General features: G+C 39.8%; 1 protein-coding gene across 1 annotated transcript in view; it reads left to right on the forward strand.

Moving 5' to 3' along the window:
- LOC117371814 (voltage-dependent calcium channel subunit alpha-2/delta-1) overlaps positions 1–21,015 on the forward strand; it is a 169,562-nt gene that overhangs the window by 54,714 nt on the left and 93,833 nt on the right. The window contains exon 4 of the mRNA XM_055222580.1: positions 17,055–17,114. Coding sequence (XP_055078555.1) covers positions 17,055–17,114 — 60 coding nt within the window. The remainder of the gene's footprint in view (positions 1–17,054; positions 17,115–21,015) is intronic.

The raw sequence follows: 21,015 nt of genomic DNA on the forward strand, positions 1-21,015 counted from the left end.
TAACATTTCAACTATTTCAACAACCATATGGCCACTAATGAACTCAGCTGCCTATAGTCCAGATCTTCATCCTGGGACCAGATGTTTCTCCACCTCCACCGGTCTCATCTATCTGCTCATCATGTTAAACAGTCCATCTCTGTGTGTGCATGTGCATAGAAGAGTGAGCAAGCGAGCCACTGTTTGTGTGGGAGGGAGAGAGAGCCAACTCCAGACGGAGAATTCTAAGTAGACTTATGCTGGGCCCACGACAAGTGTCTGGGAGATTCATGAGAGCCATCCAGACTGCGGCATTGGCGAAGACTTCATATTTTCTTCTTAGAGACGGGCGTCGGAGGAGGCTAATGCGTTTCCATGTCAGAAGATCGCGCCGCTTAAATGTCTAATTAGCATCAGGGCTAATCAGCAGAAAGCAGAGGAGGAGGGCGCGTTAATGGAGGTGTTAAAGAAAAGAAAGTATCTGAAAACTTTGTACAATTAATGTTAAAGGAGTGTTTATATAGATCTTCTGCTTGAGTTAAAGTTGCACTGGGTAACTTCTTAGGAGGAGGGTATGTACATGCTTGTCTCAGTGGAGTTTCTATTCTGTTCCTAAGTGTTTCACAATATAGCATTAAACTTATCTATCGTGCATTTATGATTACACGTGTTTTATGGCATTTGTACTATGAGTGGAGTCAACTTTCCACATATATTACCAATAACTCTTCCTGTTGGCGTCACCTGCTTTTCTCCATGGTGATAGGTTTAATGCCATACTGTGGTACATTGCAGAAAAGACAAAACCATTTCCACAAAGACAAGCAGGTGGCATTCTCTCCTTCAGAAAAGTTACATAGCGCAACTTTATGATTGACAGATAGAGTTGTTAGTGGGATGTCACTTCCAGGTCCAAGGCTGCACTATGGCAAAATAAAATGTTTAAAAAGCTAGAAATGAGAAAATGTGAAGTTGCCAGATGTACCCGGAAGTGACATCATCAATTAACAACTCTATAAGAATCTCATGGGAGAAATAACCTTTTAAATGTCAGATTGCAGATTTGTTGGCTTGGTTTATGTGATTGTTGCCAGCAAGTTTTATAATAAATAATATGAAGGTGGTTAGCAAATTTTGGATCACAACAAAAAATGTCCCAGGTTTGATTATAGGTTCCCTTTGGCTTTTATAATCAACCCAAACCAGCTAACCAGCAAATTCTACGGCTAGGTACCCCTGGTCAAGTATTTAGCGATTTACTGAGAGTTTAACTAGATGATAAAATGGTAAGGTTATATACTTATGTGTCTGGGCAGGCATCTTCTAAGTGCTCTAGTTTCACCAATTTGCACAACATGTTGGCATCACAATAATCTATAGGCCAGTGATATCTAATACAGATGGGGTAGCTAAAATTTATATTGTTAAAATGCAGACTTTTGTTCTACAGTTGTACTACAGTGAGTTCTTGGGGCCAGTCACTAATAGAAATGATCAGGTTCAACATTTGTGCACTTATATTTTGGATATTTCATGGCAAAGTATAATATAGTCAATAGGAAAAACTGGTTCTTGCCGCTCATCTGGAAGTTCACGAATTTGCAAACCGCCAGTAGGTTGTGTTCACATCTCAGCACTGTAGAATCCCTATAGTTTTTAATTCTGTGGTAGAATTTGCTGTTTAATTGTCAGATTGCAGATTTGTTGACCTGGTTTGTGATTAGTATCTCTGTAATTACTGGACTTATCCACATGAAACAAATATTGGCCCAAAGTTCAATGTGTTTTCTGTAATAATTTTAGAAAAGTGAAACAATTTTTTTCATAATAGCTTCAAACAGTGGCACTATTATTCAATCCCAAAGACACGATTGTTGTCAGGACTTTATGCCATCTGATTAATATGGAAAGCTTGTAGAGCTGATCCCAAACAAACACTGATAAGGTTGAACATTTGTGGATATGTTTTCTTCCAAAAATCTCCCATAGAGTTATATAAGCCCCTGCCCTCCATCTGAAATTATGATTAATCTCATCGACTTCTAGAACGCAACCTATCTATGAGTTTCAGAATGACAAAAAATATACATCGTTAAAATAGCAATTAATCATTTAAAACAGCATATCTTATCCCAAAAGCACTGAACACAAGTTTCACCTTAGGAGCAAGAGCATTATTTGAAAATGTACTGCAACAAAGTTAACCTTGAGATAAAAAAAATAAATTCTTAGTCTGAGAGTGAAGAAAGTAAGCCTGACTTTCTGTTGATGCTCCCAAAAGAACTACTGCTGGAAGTGTGCGTGTTGGAAGAGAAGTGAGAAACAATCAGATGCCCTCTCTGGGGACACAGGTAAATGCGGCTTATGAACAAGCTCAATACACATCGACGTAAACCTACTGACTCTTCTCTTATTGCATCGCTTGGGTTCCCCTGACATCACAACATTCAACTAGTTTAAAATGGAGCTGGAGGAATTCTTAGGTAGATGTTTGACCTGGTTTATGGTTAACATCTCTGTAATTACTGGCACAAAGTTCAGCATAGCATGTTGTCAGTTGGAAGGACTTTATGGAGAATATATGCATACATTTGGCGTTCATTCAGTTTCAGTAAAGCTGTCGATTTACTGCTCAATCTTCATTCCTACTCTCACCCATGGTCCTTGGTTTAGTCCTGGTTTAAACCTCTGTTCCTGTTCTTACATATAGACATGAGGTTTGACCGAAAGAACAAGAGCTGTCAAAATGAGCTTCTTCTGCAGCTCCTTTAGCGAAATGATGAAGAGCTCAGTCACACAGGAGAAGCTCAGAATCCTCCACATCAAAAGGAGCCAGCTGAGAAGGTCCAGCCATCTCTTTCTGGTGCCTCTTGGACGCCTCGCTGGAGAGGTGATCCAGGCATGTTCCACGAGGAAGAGGATCCAGGACATGCTGGCTGGAGGGACTATACCTCTCTGTTGGCCCGGGAATGCCTTGCTCTATCCCTCGCAACCTGGCCCCAGATAAAGCAGAAGATGGATGATTTAAACGGCCATATTGTATTTTGTTAGCTGCTCATTGCGTTTGATCCTTACATAATGCATGCCAGTTAGCCTTACAATTCTTGCTGACCTTAATACTTCAAGACCAGTTGGGTAGTTTCAATGTTATTATTTTTAAGCAGCCCCGGGGTCTACTCATCCCTTAATACGGCCCTGCTCTCTCTGTAGTTCAGCATCTACTAAAACACTCACACCTGCACTTGGAAGCTCCCTCCATTTTTCTCTGTCTTGGACAAATAGTGCGATGTCAGCCTGCTCCCTGGTGACGCATTAGTTCAGCCTGTGCGGTGGAAAGCAGTAGACAGGCGCAGACAGGTGCATCAGGCAGGAGTAGCAGATAGTAGAATCAGAGAGGAGGAGACAGGTGCAGCAGATATGAGCAATAGACAGGGCCAAAAGACAGAAGAAGCAAAAAGTAGACAGCGGTATTCCTGAGCAGTAGACAGGAGCAGAGGACAGTAGAAGACAGGGACAGCAGACAGATGTTGCAGACACAAGCAGCAGATCGGAGAAGTAGGCAGGAGCAGCAGACAGGAGCAGCCAGTAGGTGCAGTAGACATGAGTAGCAAACAGGGGAAACAAAGACAGAGGCAGCAGACAGGAGCAGCAGACATAAGGAGCAGGCAGGAGCAGCTGATAGTAGCAGCAGACATGAGGGCGGCACGAGGGAAGAGGTGTGAATATATGTGGTGGACCCCCCCCCCCCCCCCCCCGTAGGGATCTCCAGAAGACAGGAGCAGGCAGGGGCGGCAGAAAGGACAAAAACAGGGGCAGCAGTCAGGAGCAGACAGGAGCAGACAGGAGCAGACAGGAGCAGGAGACACACAGTCGCTTTGTTCTGCTTCTGCTTCTAATGGAGCTCATCCCATCAGTAAACTGTGAAAACTTGTATTCAAGTAACCCAATAATTACATCTGATTATTGGCGTGTTGATTTTTGGAGTAACAGTGGTGGTTTGGAAGTCTTTTTTTTACTGTCTTAAAAATGCGAAAAACAGGGCTAGTTCATTTTAGACAGTTTGTAGTGGTCCAAGTTATTCCTCTCTTACATTGTCCATTCCGAGCATCCTAATTACTCAGAGTTTATAAACTTTTTTTTATTTTTACAACTTTCAGATACAATAAAGCTAACAACAACAACAAGCATGCTGACACGCACTTCCTGATTATCCCACAATAAGATGATTTCTAATTCGATGCAGCCAGCCCACAGTGAACAATTTTGACCTTACGAGCTGCTTATATAATACATCTGTACTTTGATCAAATACATGGGGAAAATTGTGTACAGAGCCTTTTCATTATTGCAGTAATTTGGTTCTAGTATTTATACATTAAAAAAAGAGGTCTTAGAGTGTTATTTATTTGCTTATTACAGACATTTTGAGAGACAGAGTTGTGTGAGGGGAGACTGAGTGATTGGTCTCTTGGTTTCTCTATCTACTGCAGCTCTCTTCCCTCTCCACAAAGTTTGAAAAGTCGTCCTGTAGTTTTTCACTGCAGAGGTACACAGAGCATGTTTTCAACCACAGTGCTGTATCCAAATAACAAAAGCACTTTGAGATTTATTTTTCAAACTCTCAGTGCAATATAATTAAAATCTATTATTATTATTAGGCCCAAGTTGAGGGACTAATTAAAACTGCGTCCCAAGCCCCAAAAATCATAACAACCAAATAGTAAAAAAGAACGAACATGCCATTGAACAGTATCAAAAGTTAGAACTCGATAAGCTCTAATTTTGAGTTGAAGTTAAAGAGTAAACAACTAAACTCCAACCACAACCACATTTCAAATAGAGCTGCTAAACTGGAGGATTAAAGAAGAGAGTGATCGAGGAGGAAGGGTGGGGTCTGGACCAAGGATAAAGAACAGCGTGATTGGTCTGACACGTACCAACACTTCAAGCTCCGCCCCTGCAGCCACTTGTTTATAATCACTTGGCTGTAATCAGGGCAGTTCTGGGTGATGTCACCTTCTACTGGAAATTGCAGAGTCCACTGAAGACAGTACAAACTTAGATAACAGTGTTTTTGACCAGAAATCTGCAAATTTACAGACTAGGAAAGGAACACATTGCTATTAAAACACCATATACGCAGTTTAGTAGCGAAAAAGTGGATTTAGTGTTTAGTTTCACTTTAAGGTCCCGAAAAAAACTATTAGGAGCGCCACTACACAAATCAATTTTCATCGGGCGAATGGGAGCCTACCTAGAAACGGTACGTAGAAAGATGAAACGTAGCTGGCATGGTCAAGGTGATTTTTCTGTAATCAAGGGAAAATTAAAATAAATAAATAAATAACATGCAAGTCTGGCAAAACAAAGGGCGAAGGCAACATATAATGGTAATGTACAAAGTTTATTTAGGGAATCATGTTAAAAGTCTTTTCTTTTCATTCATATAAGTAAACTTCCGAGTCTTGCTGCATGAAAACTCAATGAACACCACAACAAATCGTCACTGAAATATATAATTTAACAGAATCTTACTAAAACAAATCACAACCAAACCAAAATTCGCAATGCAAAACCAAACGTTAAACAAAACAAAACAAGTCAAATCCTATATTACAGTAGTCCACAGTGATAGTGCTGTGCAAAATGCAGTTTAAATAGCTGTAGTTGGTCCTCAATGTATAAAGTACTTAAGGGAAACTGGGCCAAAGCGCGTTGAGTTTTAGATATTTAAAGTGAAACAGGCGATCCCACATTGCACTAACCTTTTATTGCACTCCAACTAACACTAAATTTAAAGTCGAATATCAGTGAGGGAGAAATGAGAGCAAAACCCGACTGCTGTAGCGGAAAGAACATGGGTCAGTAGAATCCATGTTACAATAGTATTCAGAGCACAATCAATCACTATTTATATGAGAAGAGGTACGGGGTGTGTTCACTGACGCATACGAACATTTAGTACTGAACTACGCATTTAGACGTAAGCGCACCCGGTCACATTTCAACAAAACAACAATTATAAAACCAGATAGGAGTAGAGCGTTCACTCACATACAAGATAACAGAGGTCTTTGGGATTCGGGACAAGGACATGAATTTCTCGACTGTCCCGACTCCCAAATTTTTTTGAGATGTCAGGTCACTTTCTTTAGCACCAATATGTTTTCTGCACTGCCCCAGTCTGTGTGTGCCCGTGTCATTCCCAAATTGCGTATCAGGTCGGCTTGAGCAGACTAATGAGCAGAAGCCTTTGAGAACCTTTGCTTAAAATTGGCGAGCTGACATTTAGTAATTTTGACATTTCATCATCTCAGAATCGAACCAAACCTTTCGCTCGCCCTACGCACTGTGCAAACACGCTGATTCATGCTTTTTATTTTGGGGTTTTATTATGTTTGATGCACATTTTGTTCTGTCATGTCATTGTGTCCAGCCAGTATTTATTTATACCAATACCTTTGTACCCTCTAGTCTTTCTCAGCTGTCATCTATTGAACCTTAAAGTCAGACTAAAAAGTGGGACAATAAATCATCTTGTGTGTTCTGTTCTTAGTCAATGTTTTGATTCTTCTTGTGCAATTTTAGTAGAAACTCTGTAACTTCATAGCTTTCGGGTCAAAAAGTCAAAAAGTGGGTGTGGCCTCCAGTTGCCTCTTCAATTTCAAGTACTATGTGACATCATGAAGGATGTTTCTGATTACGAACGCCATTACATAAATGCATCATGATAAAGAAAAAAAAAACACATTAACTAAATATGATTACTTGTAAATTGCCAGGAAATATGCTTTAATGGTAGTAATATGAAAACATTTGTGCTGTTTTACAATGTCTTCTCACTAAATTCCTGGCTTTTTGGGCTTATATTCGTAGACTCACAGTGAGAGAACAATGGTGCAGGCGAGGCATGGATACGTCTCTATGGGGCCAGAGGGGGATTGCGGGACGGGGTCAAATGATCACTGCTCTGTCTACCTCATTTTACTAGAGCTGCAATCACAAGCAAGTTGAAACTATAGCTTAAATGGTTGTAATTAGGGAATTGCAATTATTTAGGTAATTAAATGTCCTTGTCTCGATGTTTTTTTTCTGTATAAAAGCTGCAAACCCTGTAGTTTAGACGTCTGCAAACATGTCGTGAAATGCGTGGGATTCTTGCACTCTGTTGATTTTAAGATACAATATGTCACTTTCTTGTTTCAATGGAAATATTATTGCTTTTTCTGGTTTTAACTTATCTATTTTGCTATTTAATTCCAGTTTGCATCAAAAATAAAACTAAAAATAATCCCTTGAAAAATCCATTCTTATGCAAATGTGTTCACCTCTGCACAGATCTTACAATTAACTTGGCCTGGTGGTACTACAAGCTTAAAAAGAGGTATTATGCAAAATCAACTTTTTGGACCATGTTATAACGTTGTTCCCTCATCAAAAACATGCCCGAGGAGGTTTTAGATGTCATCCATGCATGTTTGAGTAATCTTCCGAGTAATCTAACCCCTCCCAGGGCATATTCGAACCGTCCTCATGGTTAGCTGCACGATTTTTGTCCGATGCTCAGACTACAAGCCGACGTCATCCATGCTCCCACACAGTAATTTTTCATAGTTTCATTAGTGGGCTGCACGCTGATTGTGTTGTGATAGCGCTCTTAAAGGGGAGTGATTTAACGCAGAGAGCAAAGGGAGGGGAGACTTACAGAATCAAAAACGAAACTGAAACTTATTAGCCATTAATACATTGTTTTTGGCGAATAGAAGTAATATACTCCCTCTGATTACTTAGATTATATATGAATTCAGTCTGTTTTATACAAATCTAGAAAATCTGTATCCATTTTCATTTACAGTCTTAGTATTCCGCATTGTCTATATGAGCTTCTGCGTCTGTGTAAATGCCCCCTGAGCTTTGATAAAGTTTGCTTTGTTTCAATCTTTGAGCTGAAATGATTAAACTCTATGATACAAGCTTAATGGCCCCATACATCAGTGCTGTTGGTTCAGGCAGGAGAATGGTAGATATTTGGGTATCGACGGTACTGGGGACGAAGCAGTAACCAGCCTGGTCAATATGTAGTTGTACAGAGGAAGAAAATAACAGTTCTATAAATTGACTTGTAAAAGAGGAGCAAAAGGAGATGGGAGTTAATAGGCGAGCCAGTGGAAACATGAAGTAGGCTACCAATTACACATGAAACCAGAAGTTTACATACACTATATAAAAAGACACATATGCTTTTTGTCTCACTGACATGAAATCAAACTAAATTAAACCTTTTCTGTTTTAGGTCAATCAGGATGAACAAAATTCTTTCTATTTGCTAAATGCCAAAATAATGAGAGAAGGATTTTTTTTTTTTTTTTTTTTTTTTTTGCCAATTTTTCATTACTTTCTTAAACGTTTACGTACAGTAAGATTACTATGCCTTTCAACAATTTGAGAAAACCCCCAGATGATGATGTCATGTCTTTGGAAGCTTCTGATGGTTTATTGACAACATTTGAGTTAATTAGAGAAACACCTGTGGATGTATTTAAAGGCACACCTGAAACACACTGCTTCTTTGTGTAACATCATGAGAAAGTCAAAAGAAATCAGCCAAGATATCAGGAAGAGGATTGTGGACTTGTATAAATTTGGTTGATCTTTGGGTGCAATTTCCAGATGCCTGAAGGTGTTATGTTCATCTTTTTAAACTATTATACACAAGTATAAACACCCTGCCAATGTCCAGCCATGATACCACTCAGGAAGGAGACGGGTTCTGTGTCCCAGAGATGAACATGTTTTTGTATGAAATGTGAAAATTAACCCAAGAACAAAAGCAAAAGACTTTGTGAAGATGCTGCTGAAGCTGGTAAGAGTGTGTCATTATCCACAGTGAAACGAGTACTGTACTGACATGGGCTGAAAGGCCACTCTGACAGAAAGAAGCCATTACTCCAAAAAAACATAAAAAAGACAGATTACAGTTCGCAAATTCACACAGAGGAAAAGACCTTAATTTTTGGAGACATGTCCTGTGGTCTTACAAAACAAAAATTGAACTCTTTAGCCATGGGATGTCTTCCAAATGGACAATGACAAAAAGCATCACAAAGCCTTGATCTCAAGCCTATTGCAAATTTATGGGCAGACCTGAAAAATCATGTGCGAGCAAGGCGGCCCTAGATACGTTGTATGCCCTGCTGTGGAATATTATAGTCAAAGGAACAATGATTTCCATGGAAACTATAAAAGTCAGGTTTGTGGAGATTCAAGGCCGCTCACAGTAGGGACACATGTTTCTTACAAGATTTCCAGTGCGATAAAAAACAACCAAAATCTGTTTTTGACTGCAAAGTTACATACTATATAACTTTAAATAACAGTGGGTTTCATAATTCAAGACCTTTTTTAAACATATATGGCATTAGTTTTACTGTTGCATAAAGACGAATGAATAAAAATTTTATTAACCCAGTTCTCTTCATCCCAAAGATGAAAAAAGCCTAATCTCTGATTTTTCATTCAGTCGTGGGTTGAAAATAGAGCGCTGTTTGAGCCAATTAGAGGTGTTTTGATTTGATGCTAACACCATGCTAACACTGTGGGAGGTTTGTACCCACAGCTAAATGAGCAGCAGTCTGTTTAGTGATGGTGATCAGGCTGTTTAAGGCAGGTCGAAACCAAAAGCTTTTCTCTGGTTGTAAACAAAACCTGGCTAAGTAATAATTAAACTAACATGATAACACTGCACCCACTGATCTCATACATACCCTCTAGATGGATGTTAGCGGCTACTATTTTTGACTAATTTACACTGCTTCACAATCCTGTCTGTCAGGGCCGGCTCTAGCTTTCATGGGACCCTAAGCTGAATGTGTCTCTGGGGCCCCTGACAGCGATTGTATTTGTATTTATATGACCAACATCAGACTGAAAACATCCAGAATGTCACAACTACCATAGTCACAAGAATAGTACACAAACATATAAGGGGGTCAAGATTTTTCAAATTCTAGACAAGTTTCTGGTGGATTTTAATGTGTTCCAGTTGGCGACAGTGATCTTAAATTTACATTACACCGGTGCAAGGACCCTTTATAAACACATAACTGCCCTCACCTCTGCCTGACTCAAAAACAAATGTAGCAGCATGAGATCTTTGGCTACTATAGGTGTAAAACAAATGTAATCGTTTGAGAGTGATATTTAGACTGCTGTAAACACACAACAAAACTTGATATATTATTTTCAATGTAAATGTATGGGCTCATGGGCGCCCTCTGCTGGTCTCGGGGCCCTAAGCAGCTGCTGTCTGTTATAGTCAGCTCTTGATGAGTTTGCTGTGTAGTGTCAGCATCTAATTATAAAGTGTTTAGTGTGGTTAGCATGCTAGTTGTTGCTGTTTTTACCACGGCAGCAGGACTGCATCAGCTGGAGAATTGAATAGTGGATGAATACTACAACTATTATCAAAACTGCTAATCTACTCAATGGCAGGATTATAACGAGCCGTATCAATGTATGTGGACTTTAAAAACACGGAGGAGCTACTGAAACAAAAAACAACGCGGTGTATTTTTGCAATACAACATCACAACATATAGTTCACATTAGAAGCACTGTACCTGATTTTTACCATCATAAAACGCGGAAAAACACAAGTAACTCATTTTAAAAGGTTTGCAGTGGTCCAAAGTTATTCCTCATTTACTTTATGCTAACAACAACTTGCATGCTACTGCACACTTTCTGATTATCGGACAATAACACTTTATATTTAGCTGCAGACATACACAGCGGACATATTTTGACGTCAAGAGCTGCTTTTATAATATATTTATAGTGGGGCAACACAGATTTTGCACAAATACATAAAAAAAAAACATTGCCACCTCATGTTTTTGCTATTGCCGTACATTTTTCCAAGTTTATTGTTTATGTCCATTGTACAACTTCTAATTCCCAATCGCCTGAAATCTTTGCATCAGTCTTGCCCCTGTGTGTGTGAGTGTGCAGGGGAAAGGAGGAAAACGAGGGGAAGGGGGGCGGTCCACTTCCACACCAACCCCCAGGTCTCCAGTGGTCGCCGCGGTGATAAAGTAGACTCATTACTGTCAGAGAAGCGGACTACGGATGTAACCACAATGAGCGCGAGCAGGGCAGACTAATGATGTAGGTTGTTTGGGAGGAGTGAGTTAGCAAAGCATTTGAAATCTCAGCTTCTACTGCTAACTACTAATCAATTGACCCGCACAGTGCCCGGGCAGCGGCAGCAGCAGAGCCCTAATCAACTGCTATGTCGCTGTGTTTCGCTGTCAGTCAGGGAGAAGTGTGCTTAAGAGGAGATGAAGGGGTAACTTGTTCCTTTAACCTGTAACTTTAAAGGAGACTTATTATACAGAGTCGACTTTTCACCATGTTATAGGTGTTTCCTCTTCTCATTTACACTCTCAAAGTTGAATTGAGTGTGAATTATGCATGTTTGAGGAATCTTTATACGACTCCTGCGTTCAAGACATAATTTCTCCGATCAACCCCTACACGCCCACTGCACTGCGTTCTCCGATTTTATTGTCTTAATCCATGATATGTGTAGAATATGTCAGCATTGTGTAGTCATTTTGGCACAAATAAAACAAATCCTACTCTCTCTGTGCAGCGTGATCTGAAGGGCCAGCACCGACACGGCTCTCTGTTGTGATGACGTTCACGACAACATCTACTCCCATTGGCCACCTCAGTTTTCTAACCCCTGTCGTTTTAGATGAATATTGTGATTTCAAATGTCCATTTTATAACATATGTCCATAATTATAACATAATGATCCATAAGTGTCATAGATTATAACTATATAGCAAACACAAGCACAATATGTCTTCATTAACTTTCATACCAGCAGAAGAAACAGGTCCAATGCACATATTAAAAGCCCTATATTTTGCGTTTTGCTTTAAGGGGCTAACCTTAACTGATCCTAACCCTAACCTTAACCTCTTTTAACCCATATCTGAACTTTAAAGTAGGACTAGACACATACGTGGAGGACTCAAGGGGACAGCGAGGGAGGAGGAGGGGCGTGGTCTGGAGGTGTAAGAACAGTGTGATTGGTCTAATGCGTATCCACACTTCAAACTCCGCCCCTGCAGCCACCGTAACGCAAGAGACAGCAGGGGGGAAACAACGGACAAAAATATGTGTTTAACCATCACAGGGACTTACAAAGACGTTTAACCTTTTAAGGACTGAGCACATTATAGACCATTATATCTCCTGGACTTTTCTTTCTTTTTTTTAGCCATAAAAAACATGTTAAACAAAGTATCAGCATGTACTTTTGCCTTTTTTCACACAACTACCTCTATTTTACATGTCCATCCTTATTTTTCCTTTAACGCATCAAATAACTGACTGAGAGATTCCCGGCGGCACCTGCGCTCTGATTGGTCATCTTCAAGGGACAACATAAGCACATTACCGTAATGGCAGTATCATATTTAAAGAGCCCCGTGCCTCTGCTTTGAGATGCCATTTGAATTTACATGATAGCACAATTGGTTGCAGAGTTATGGTAATGGAAAGTCCGCAACCGCAAATCTATCGGCAGCAATAGCATCCAACGCTATAGGGTAAATAAAGTAAAAATGTTACTTAGTTCTGCTTTAAACCATGCAGTTGGTCTAATCATAAAGGATTGTATCATGTACAGACCTCATTTTGTCTCCGTAAAAGGAGGTAGTTCCCCGTGATGTGAGTGTGCGCACCGATTTTAGTCCCCGCAATGTAATAAATATACATACACTCCCCAACCCCCCTTGTACCCTCCTTCCACACACACACTCCAGAGCCCCCTGTATCCCCCTGAGGAGTCCCTCTCATTCGGTCATGAATTTTTAACACGGGCTCTGTCTATGTGTCTGTGCTGTGCTCCTTAAGAAATGTGTGTGTCGGTGTGTGTGCATGTGTGTGAACTCAGGAGTCATTTGTGAACACATATTTGCATGCGACTGTTGTGTGGAGTGAATCTGCAGAATGTGAGATGTTATAACAGCTGCAAATCACAAAATATCATGATTCATCCACGGGCCATACCATAATGATACACTGTGGAACTTTTTCTGCTCATCTCTGTGGATACGTAATGGCTGATATTGATGTTATTATATCGTTTTTCGTGACTGCACTTTTTACCTGTTTTTAAGTTGAACCCCTGAGAGCCCAGCACAAAAATTCAAGTGTGTGTGGACTACTGTGTGTGTGTGGGGGGGGGGGGGGGGGGGGGGGTGTCTGAGGGTGTGTGTGTGTGTGTGTGTGTGTGTGTGCACTAATGGTAAATATGTTTCTTGAATTTTGAGTTATTGCTTGGAATTGCCTGGCATTAAACATGTGTATCTTGCTTTTTTTTTTTTTTAAATAAGGTGTTTTTTAATTTTTAATTTTTTTGCAAACATAAAACAATAAAATAAAACTAAACTAAACATCTGACCTCCTATAATTAGTGGCGTCACCAGCTCATTTGTGAGGATAGATACATTTAATGCTGTACTGTGGAACATTCCAGTGAAAATAGCAGAATCAACACCAGAAAAGTTACATAGTGTGACTTCTTGTTTGTTGAGGGCTGGGTTAGTGTTACATTCATTGTTAAAACCTTTCAGCACTTTGCCCCATTGGTGCCCATTGTGTTAAAGTCATTTTTGAAGAGACTATTTCAAAAAGAAGCAAAGGGCCTTTTGCACTTCAGTATTTTTTGTACTTTTACTATTTTCTGATCTGTGTTATAATGTTTCCTCATCAAAAACATACTTTGAGTTGTTTTTTTGTTTCATTCACACATGTTTAACACACAACCCCTGCATAATTAGGCTGAGTTCTTCTCGTAAACTAAAAACACTCTGTTCCACCTTGTGATGTCATGTGGTAATACAGGAAGTGCTCCACATAATTTCAGTCTTGATACTGCCAATCCCTACTGAGGTAAAGTTAAAAAGTCGCTGTTAACCTGAAAACAACCACTGCATGACATCACAAGGTGGTACTCAAACATGTGTGAATGTAACAAAACACAACTCCAGGTATGTATTTGATGAGGCAACAACATTAGAACATGGCTAAAGTCTCACTAGAGTCAATGTTGCTTAATACAGGATCTTTAAGCAGACAAAGAGACACCTGCAGCTCATGATTTATGCATTTTGGTGTAGTTCAATTATGTGATGTAACCAGAAGTGGAAGTACTCAGTTACATTTGCTTGATTCATTTTTTAAAGAAACTGTACATCTCAAAGTAGTAAAAGAAAATGTCAAATCTGTCAACTGGACAAAAAGTTGTAGGAGTAAAGATACTTCACTGCTCATCCAAGCCACTTCAGAATGCTGCTTTTGTCCAGTTGACAGATTTGAATTTTTCTTTTACGATGGATCAGACCTGGACGACTGAGGGATTACACAGACACTTCTCAGAGTAGTGTTCACACTCCACACTTTTACTCCTTCTTGGGCAATTTGTTTGAAGTAACAGTACTCTTATTTCAGTAAAAGTTTGGGTTCCTTTTCCCAGTGTGTACAAAAGCTTTATGTTGACAATATGAAATGAGTTGAACATTTGTGTTTCTTGCACTGCTCCTTCAGACATGATTTAATTTGTCTCATTTCTGTGTCTATCCTTTGAAAATACTAGTTTTTGCGCATTTTGTATTGTACTCACAATTAAATTAACAACAATTACGAACCAGATATTCCGTTCAGACAGTTACTCTTACACTTGCTCTCAATTGAGTATAGTTTTCTCAAATATATTTTTACTCTTACTTGAGTAATTTTATGGGCACCACTTTGTACTTCTACTTTTATCTAATTTTGAAGTAACGCTACTTTTACTCAGATACTTTTTTTGCAAACCTACTGTCAATGTGTGCTCTGGGACTGACTGACAAAGACGTATGATATGAGTATTGTCTTCACAACATAAATACACATACATTTCTATCACACTGCCTGTTGCTGTTTCTTTGTTTTTTCGATTATAGACAGTCATCAGCTATTGTATTATTTGTAAATGAGGATGCTCTTTGCACTTTACCCTGTACCCTGCCATCCAAAATACTCTCACCATTTCTTCCCCTTGTCTCTTTCAAACCAAACCTTATGAGGATTGTCAAAAGCATCGAAAATCAGAAACTAATCAGTACAAAAACTAGTATCAAAACTAGATACGCATGTGATCGGGTGTCGATACCAAAAAAAAACAGGCTCAAGTCTATTCCTCTCTAATTTTAGTGTCATGACAACACAAAACCTTATGAAGCATGACGTGCGCTAGTCCACCATCACTCACAAGTCCATTAAGCCTAGCATCTGCTTCTGTTGCTGTTGATGCTACACTCATGGTTAGCGCTGATGGGGGCTGTATATTTAGCCAGTGACAGCCAGTGTAGAGAAGGGAAGGGAGAGGGGTGCCAAGCCTGGAGCCGATCCCAGGGCCTGCAGCCTCAGACGGGCGCGCGGAGAGGGGCACATGCTAACCCAGAGCGTGCTGACGTTAGCTTGGGTTGGGGCTGGATATAGACTGTGCAGCAGATGGGGGCTTGCTGGGGATCTGCCGGGGCTGAGACCTCTCTGAATGGGCAGGCTGATTTGATAAAGCAGGCGTGGATGCAGTGTCTGGTGTGCTCATGGGCTTCTACGCAGTATCAGTGTAAGGCAAACATAATACGCTGGTTTATGGTGAAGTACTCGTAGGTGGATTTGTGGTTACCTGTAATTACGACCGACTAAAGACATTCTCGTTATTAGTTTAAGTTTTGCTTTTTGAGTCCCCCTCCCCTTGCATCCTGAGCACAATCAGCTTGTAAAATAAAACTACTGCACATCGCATCAGGTTTGTGAAGTTGTAGTGTATTGTTTTGTATCCTACTTTTGTATATTTCCTTTAAATTGCCACGTGAGAGCATGACTGATTTACACTTGTCGGCTAAACCTTGGACAGCGCCTTACAGATAACCGTATTTTTCCTCAAGGTGCACACAATTTTGAAACATTCTCGACATATTTGAGCACTATAGGTGAAAGCTGTTGAAAAGGAGGGTGTAGTGTTCCTTGAGATGTGATACGCATCCAGGATCAGCCTCAGAACTGCCCCGGGCCAGTCCTGGACTTTCTGACAGAGAAAAGGAAACAAAAAGAATATATATTTTCACAACAGTGTCGTTATTTGTTCAAATGTGGTGTCATATTTTGAGAGTAAAATGTATTCAGTATATTCGTATTTCTTCGTATATTTAGAAAACGATCAAACAGACATATAAGAATAATAAAAGACAAACTTCCAAAGAGATGTTTCGATGAGTGTCTTTAAAAGGTGCAGTATGTAGATTTTTTTGGGTGCACCACCTGCTTGAGGTGCTTATTGCAGTGCCTCAAATATTCCACTTTATGGTATTAAAGAGAAGCAGGTTGGTCAAATCTGTGGAGAGGCGAGCCTGCTCCTGTAATTAGTAGACAGAATAGCTTCATGAAAACACTGCGGAACATTCCCAAGCCGTGTAATATCCACGACTTTCAAGGAGATAAGCAGATCATCAGAGGAGTTCCAAAGTTCAGCTTTAAGTTTAGATGTATACTAGATCGAAGATTCATGGGTAGATAGATTCTTAGCATCCTAATTATTCACCACGATGAGTTTATAAGCGTTTTGACAACTTTCAGACACCAGAGTGGAGTTTTGCCGTTGCAGTAATGCTAACAAGAACTACCATCCTAATGCACACTGATTATCGGACAATAAAACGCTTTATAATTATTGCAGAAATAGTTTTATCTCATGAGGACAAGACACATTTTGCAATAGTGATATATTTCTGGTAAAAAAGAGGTTTTAATGTGGAATGAAAACAAACTAAAGGGTCATGGTCTGTACAGTTCTTTCTGCCTCTGTAAAGTTACATAACCATACATACAGTCTGATATATTGTAAAAGTTCACTGTTACGCTGTGAAACTTTACTTTTCCATAGCTCCACTCCTCTACCGTCTCCATACCTCTCACAGTCCTCTCTAAATGTGTGTCATTTTTCACTCCCCAGAAACTGGCCACAGCCGCCGAGACGTTCCAGATGGAGCACCATTGGAAAGACGAGTTTGAGGTAAGAGAGCCAGAAAGCGCACACTATAGAGGTGGCACATTTGTTAATCTCTGTCACCCCACGGGAAGAAGGTCGCAAGTTCAATACCCGGGCCATGTGGGGGCTTTTTGTGGAGTTAGCATTTTCTTCTTCTGTCAGGTTTCTTCTATGATATATGTGTAAATTGTCCATGCATTTTGAATAGAATTTTTCATGTTGATGCATAAACACATAATTAATAGATGCCACGTTCAATGCTCATCATCCACAGCAAGTTGGCAAGTCTGGGAAGATTTTAGAACATCAGAGACATTTCCTCTGTGTTTTTTCATTGTTTATTTTAGATAATAGTTAGTGTATAAAACTGACATCTTAGCCAAAAGTTAATGGACTTTCAGTGGGTATTTTTGTGTGCTTCTGTAAAACATCTAGTGACCACTAATAAAACTACACTAAATATTTACCACAGGTACTATACCCCAAGTCAAGTCATAATCAGAAAAAAACATGAAAACCAAATGCACTTTAAAGAACACATATGCATTCTTGTGGCTTTAAATTCCCTTTTAAACATGCTTTTGGTCACTTTGGAATAAGTAATACTCATTGTTTACACTAAAATAATGTCTACATTTGGAAAATATACTCTCTTAACTGCACCTCAGTTTCCAATGAGGCATTCAGTTGTTGGACTTTCCTCTATTGTCAGCAACAGGAATGAACAACCATGAAATAAACAACTGAAGTCCTTACCCTCCGTGAACACTATGCTAATAGAGTCGTTTGTTTGTTTGATCACAGAATGTGTTTGATGATGGTTTATGGGCTTTGGAGTTTCATCTATGATACAACTAAACTGATAAAATGCAAACAGAGCAGTTTTGGGTGCTTAGAGAAGACAACTTTGGATTAATGGATTAATGAAAAAAGTGTGAATGAAGCAAAATACAACTTTAGCTATGTTTTTGATGACGGGACAACAATATGTAAAAGGTCAAAAAAGTAATTTTTGCATAATATATGTCCTTAAAACCCTTCAAGCCCTAATGGCAATTTTAATACATTTTTCCTCACTTAGATTTTTTCCTTAATTTTGCCCCTTAAAACATTCCCTTATAAAGTGTAATGTTGTTTTTTTGTTTGTTTGTTTTTTTCATTACAAGGTGCTATTTCACAATGTGCATGCTGTAGTTGTGTCATATAATTCTAATACAAGCTACAGAACCAGAATACAAATGAAAAATAAATAAATACATAAATCTAATTCAGACTCCTTTATTCAAAGCACACAGCAAACATGAATAAAAAACTTGTTGGACACGTGATTTTATTTAGGGCCTTAACTGCAACGGTTCAAATTATCAAGTATGAAAGTGCAGTAAAAATTTCCTTTTTACCCTCAAAACAAAAAAGTGCAATCGTCCCATTACCTTACTGGTGCCAGTCATGGAAACAGTTCCTGTCAAGTACAAGGCAGAGCCACATCTCAAGTCTTGCATTTCCATAGTGTACTTCGCCTCTTCCCCAGTCTTTTTGAGCCTTCCATATGTCCCTTACCTTCTGCGGTCTTCCTGCACAGAGGTTGGCACAGGCAAGTTCTCTACAAGATCCTTACACCAGTCCTTGTGCAGAATGTAAGTGTGGCAATGTCCAGACAATGATAAATAAAAGGATGCAGTAGTAACACAGTAGTGTCCTGAGATGGACAGAGTAATATTGAATGAGTTGGTCAGACAGGTCCACTCCTCCCATGTATTTGTTGTACTCAGACACTAGTTTTGGGCATGGAATTGACCTCGTCCCCCATCTGCCATCCTGACCCTTGAAGTCCCGATCCTCTGTGCCTCCTGTGAAAGTTGGATGAATAGTGGAGTGTAGAGATACTTCATGGGAGTCCAACCACTTTATGAAAACAAGTGGTCCTTCTCTGATCCACCAAATAGTGCCCCTTGGATGCTTCCATGTTAAACTGTTGTTATTTTGTGTGGGGATAATCTTTCCTGTTTTCTCTGTAGGTACCACATTCCCCAATATCCATAGCATGCACGTCGTTGAATAGTTTGGGTAAAAGGTTCTAACCATCACCCATGTGAGAAGGTTTTATGAGTGACATCACTGAATCATATGAAAGCCCCATACCTCATAAAAACTGTGACTTTCCTGTGTAGATAACAAAATCCACCTTGTAACCATTGTCACTGTCAGCCAAAACCAACAGTTTGAAATCCTACTTTGTGGATATAGTTTTCAGGTACTGCATCATCCCAGTGTGCGCCTTCATTGTCACTATCCTTTCATCATTGTAGATGTTCTGCCTGAGCTATTAGTAGGACTTTTTGAGATTTGAGATGGAGTCCAACAATGGCTTGGTCATTTTCTGGGTCTTTGTCGTGGTCACTCATATGAATATTCCAAGATATGGTCAGGTACTGCTCCCTGAAGATCACAGCTGAAAATGGTGTATTTTTCCCAATGTTGTGTCCAGTTTCAGGAGGGAAAAATCAAATATTAGGCCAAGAAATTAGTAAAAATCAGTTTCCTGAATGGGGTTCCATGTGTACTTTTTACCTTTTGCTATGTTCTTTGCTGCTTGTTTGTGTGTCTTGTGTGTCTGTCAAAGATTTGCAACATCGCTCTTACACAAAAATAATGAAAATAGGTCCATGGGTGGCCATGTTTAGACCCCAGGGCTTGCCATGAATCTAATATAAGAACTGGATAAGACATTCTCCCTCTGTCCCAGGACGAGGTCAACTAGTGGCCGTTCACAGGAGCTTGGGCCCAGACACGATTCTTCCATAGAGGACAACAGATTTTTGGGGAATTCAAACTGCTCGTGTTCAGCTGACAGGGCATCCACAGCTTTCCCAAAGGTCGGATTTTGTAGGGGTTCTTCTTTATTTTTACAACATGAACATTTAAAAATGGTAAATCCTCAAAGCACCAAAACGTTAGCTTTGTAAGATTTAGCCTAACCCCGCTCTGTGCCTGCGCTAGCTCCCCTCAAGCAGCTATCACTATCTAGCGCTAGCCCGTATTGAGGGAGTAAAGTCAAAGAGAAAAGTATATTTGGGCCCATGTGTCACTGAGCACAGACCTTTGAAAACAATACAATGCTATCTTGTGGTCACCCTTAAGATTTTATAAGACTTCCATGGGAAAGCCCCAATTTTCCAGTTTTTAAGGAAAAAAAAGTTTCTATCTTTTATGCTTATAAAATTAAGCACGGTTATATAAAACATATTCCCCTGAATTGGATATGAGACCAACGACTTGAAAGGGTTTTAAGTGCTATGTAATAAGTAATTGTACTGTAAATGCACCCTACTGACTACTACTATTAACACTAGCATTGTTGTAACAGTACATGCAATATAGCCCTGATTATCCCAGGTGCGTGGATGCCTCCTCCTATGGCTTTGTGTGGACAGCTTTAATTCATCATTACGCCTGTTAGCTCTGATTACTGCTCCATTGCTAAACAGCTTTATTGGACATCATACAGGCCCATCCCTCATCTGGGCTGTTTTATTATTGAACCACAGAGAGGAGGAGGAGTTCAGCAGCAGCCATGACAGTTCACCACACATGCCGAGATGGATGGACTGGTCTGAGGCAGTCCACAGTGCGCCGTTAAAGGAACACAAATGCTTCCCAGGAGATCTGTGAATAGCAGTAGGCTCGTACAATGTAACAAGATGAGTGGAGGGCAGTATTTGACTAGCATGCAGAAACAGTGGGTTGTAATTTTGTTTGGTGGATTGAGAGGCTAAACATTGGTAAACATTGCATAGAAAGCAATATACAGCATTAAAAGAACTGTATGTAGCCTGTGCTCCTATAGGTTTAAAACTATATAACAGTCACAACTGAACCTGGGTTGCCAGTGCCTTAACCTGCTTTATGTTTTTCTCATTCTCAG

The sequence above is a fragment of the Periophthalmus magnuspinnatus genome, chromosome 6 (genome assembly GCF_009829125.3).
Source record: "Periophthalmus magnuspinnatus isolate fPerMag1 chromosome 6, fPerMag1.2.pri, whole genome shotgun sequence".
Lineage (NCBI taxonomy): Eukaryota > Metazoa > Chordata > Actinopteri > Gobiiformes > Gobiidae > Periophthalmus > Periophthalmus magnuspinnatus.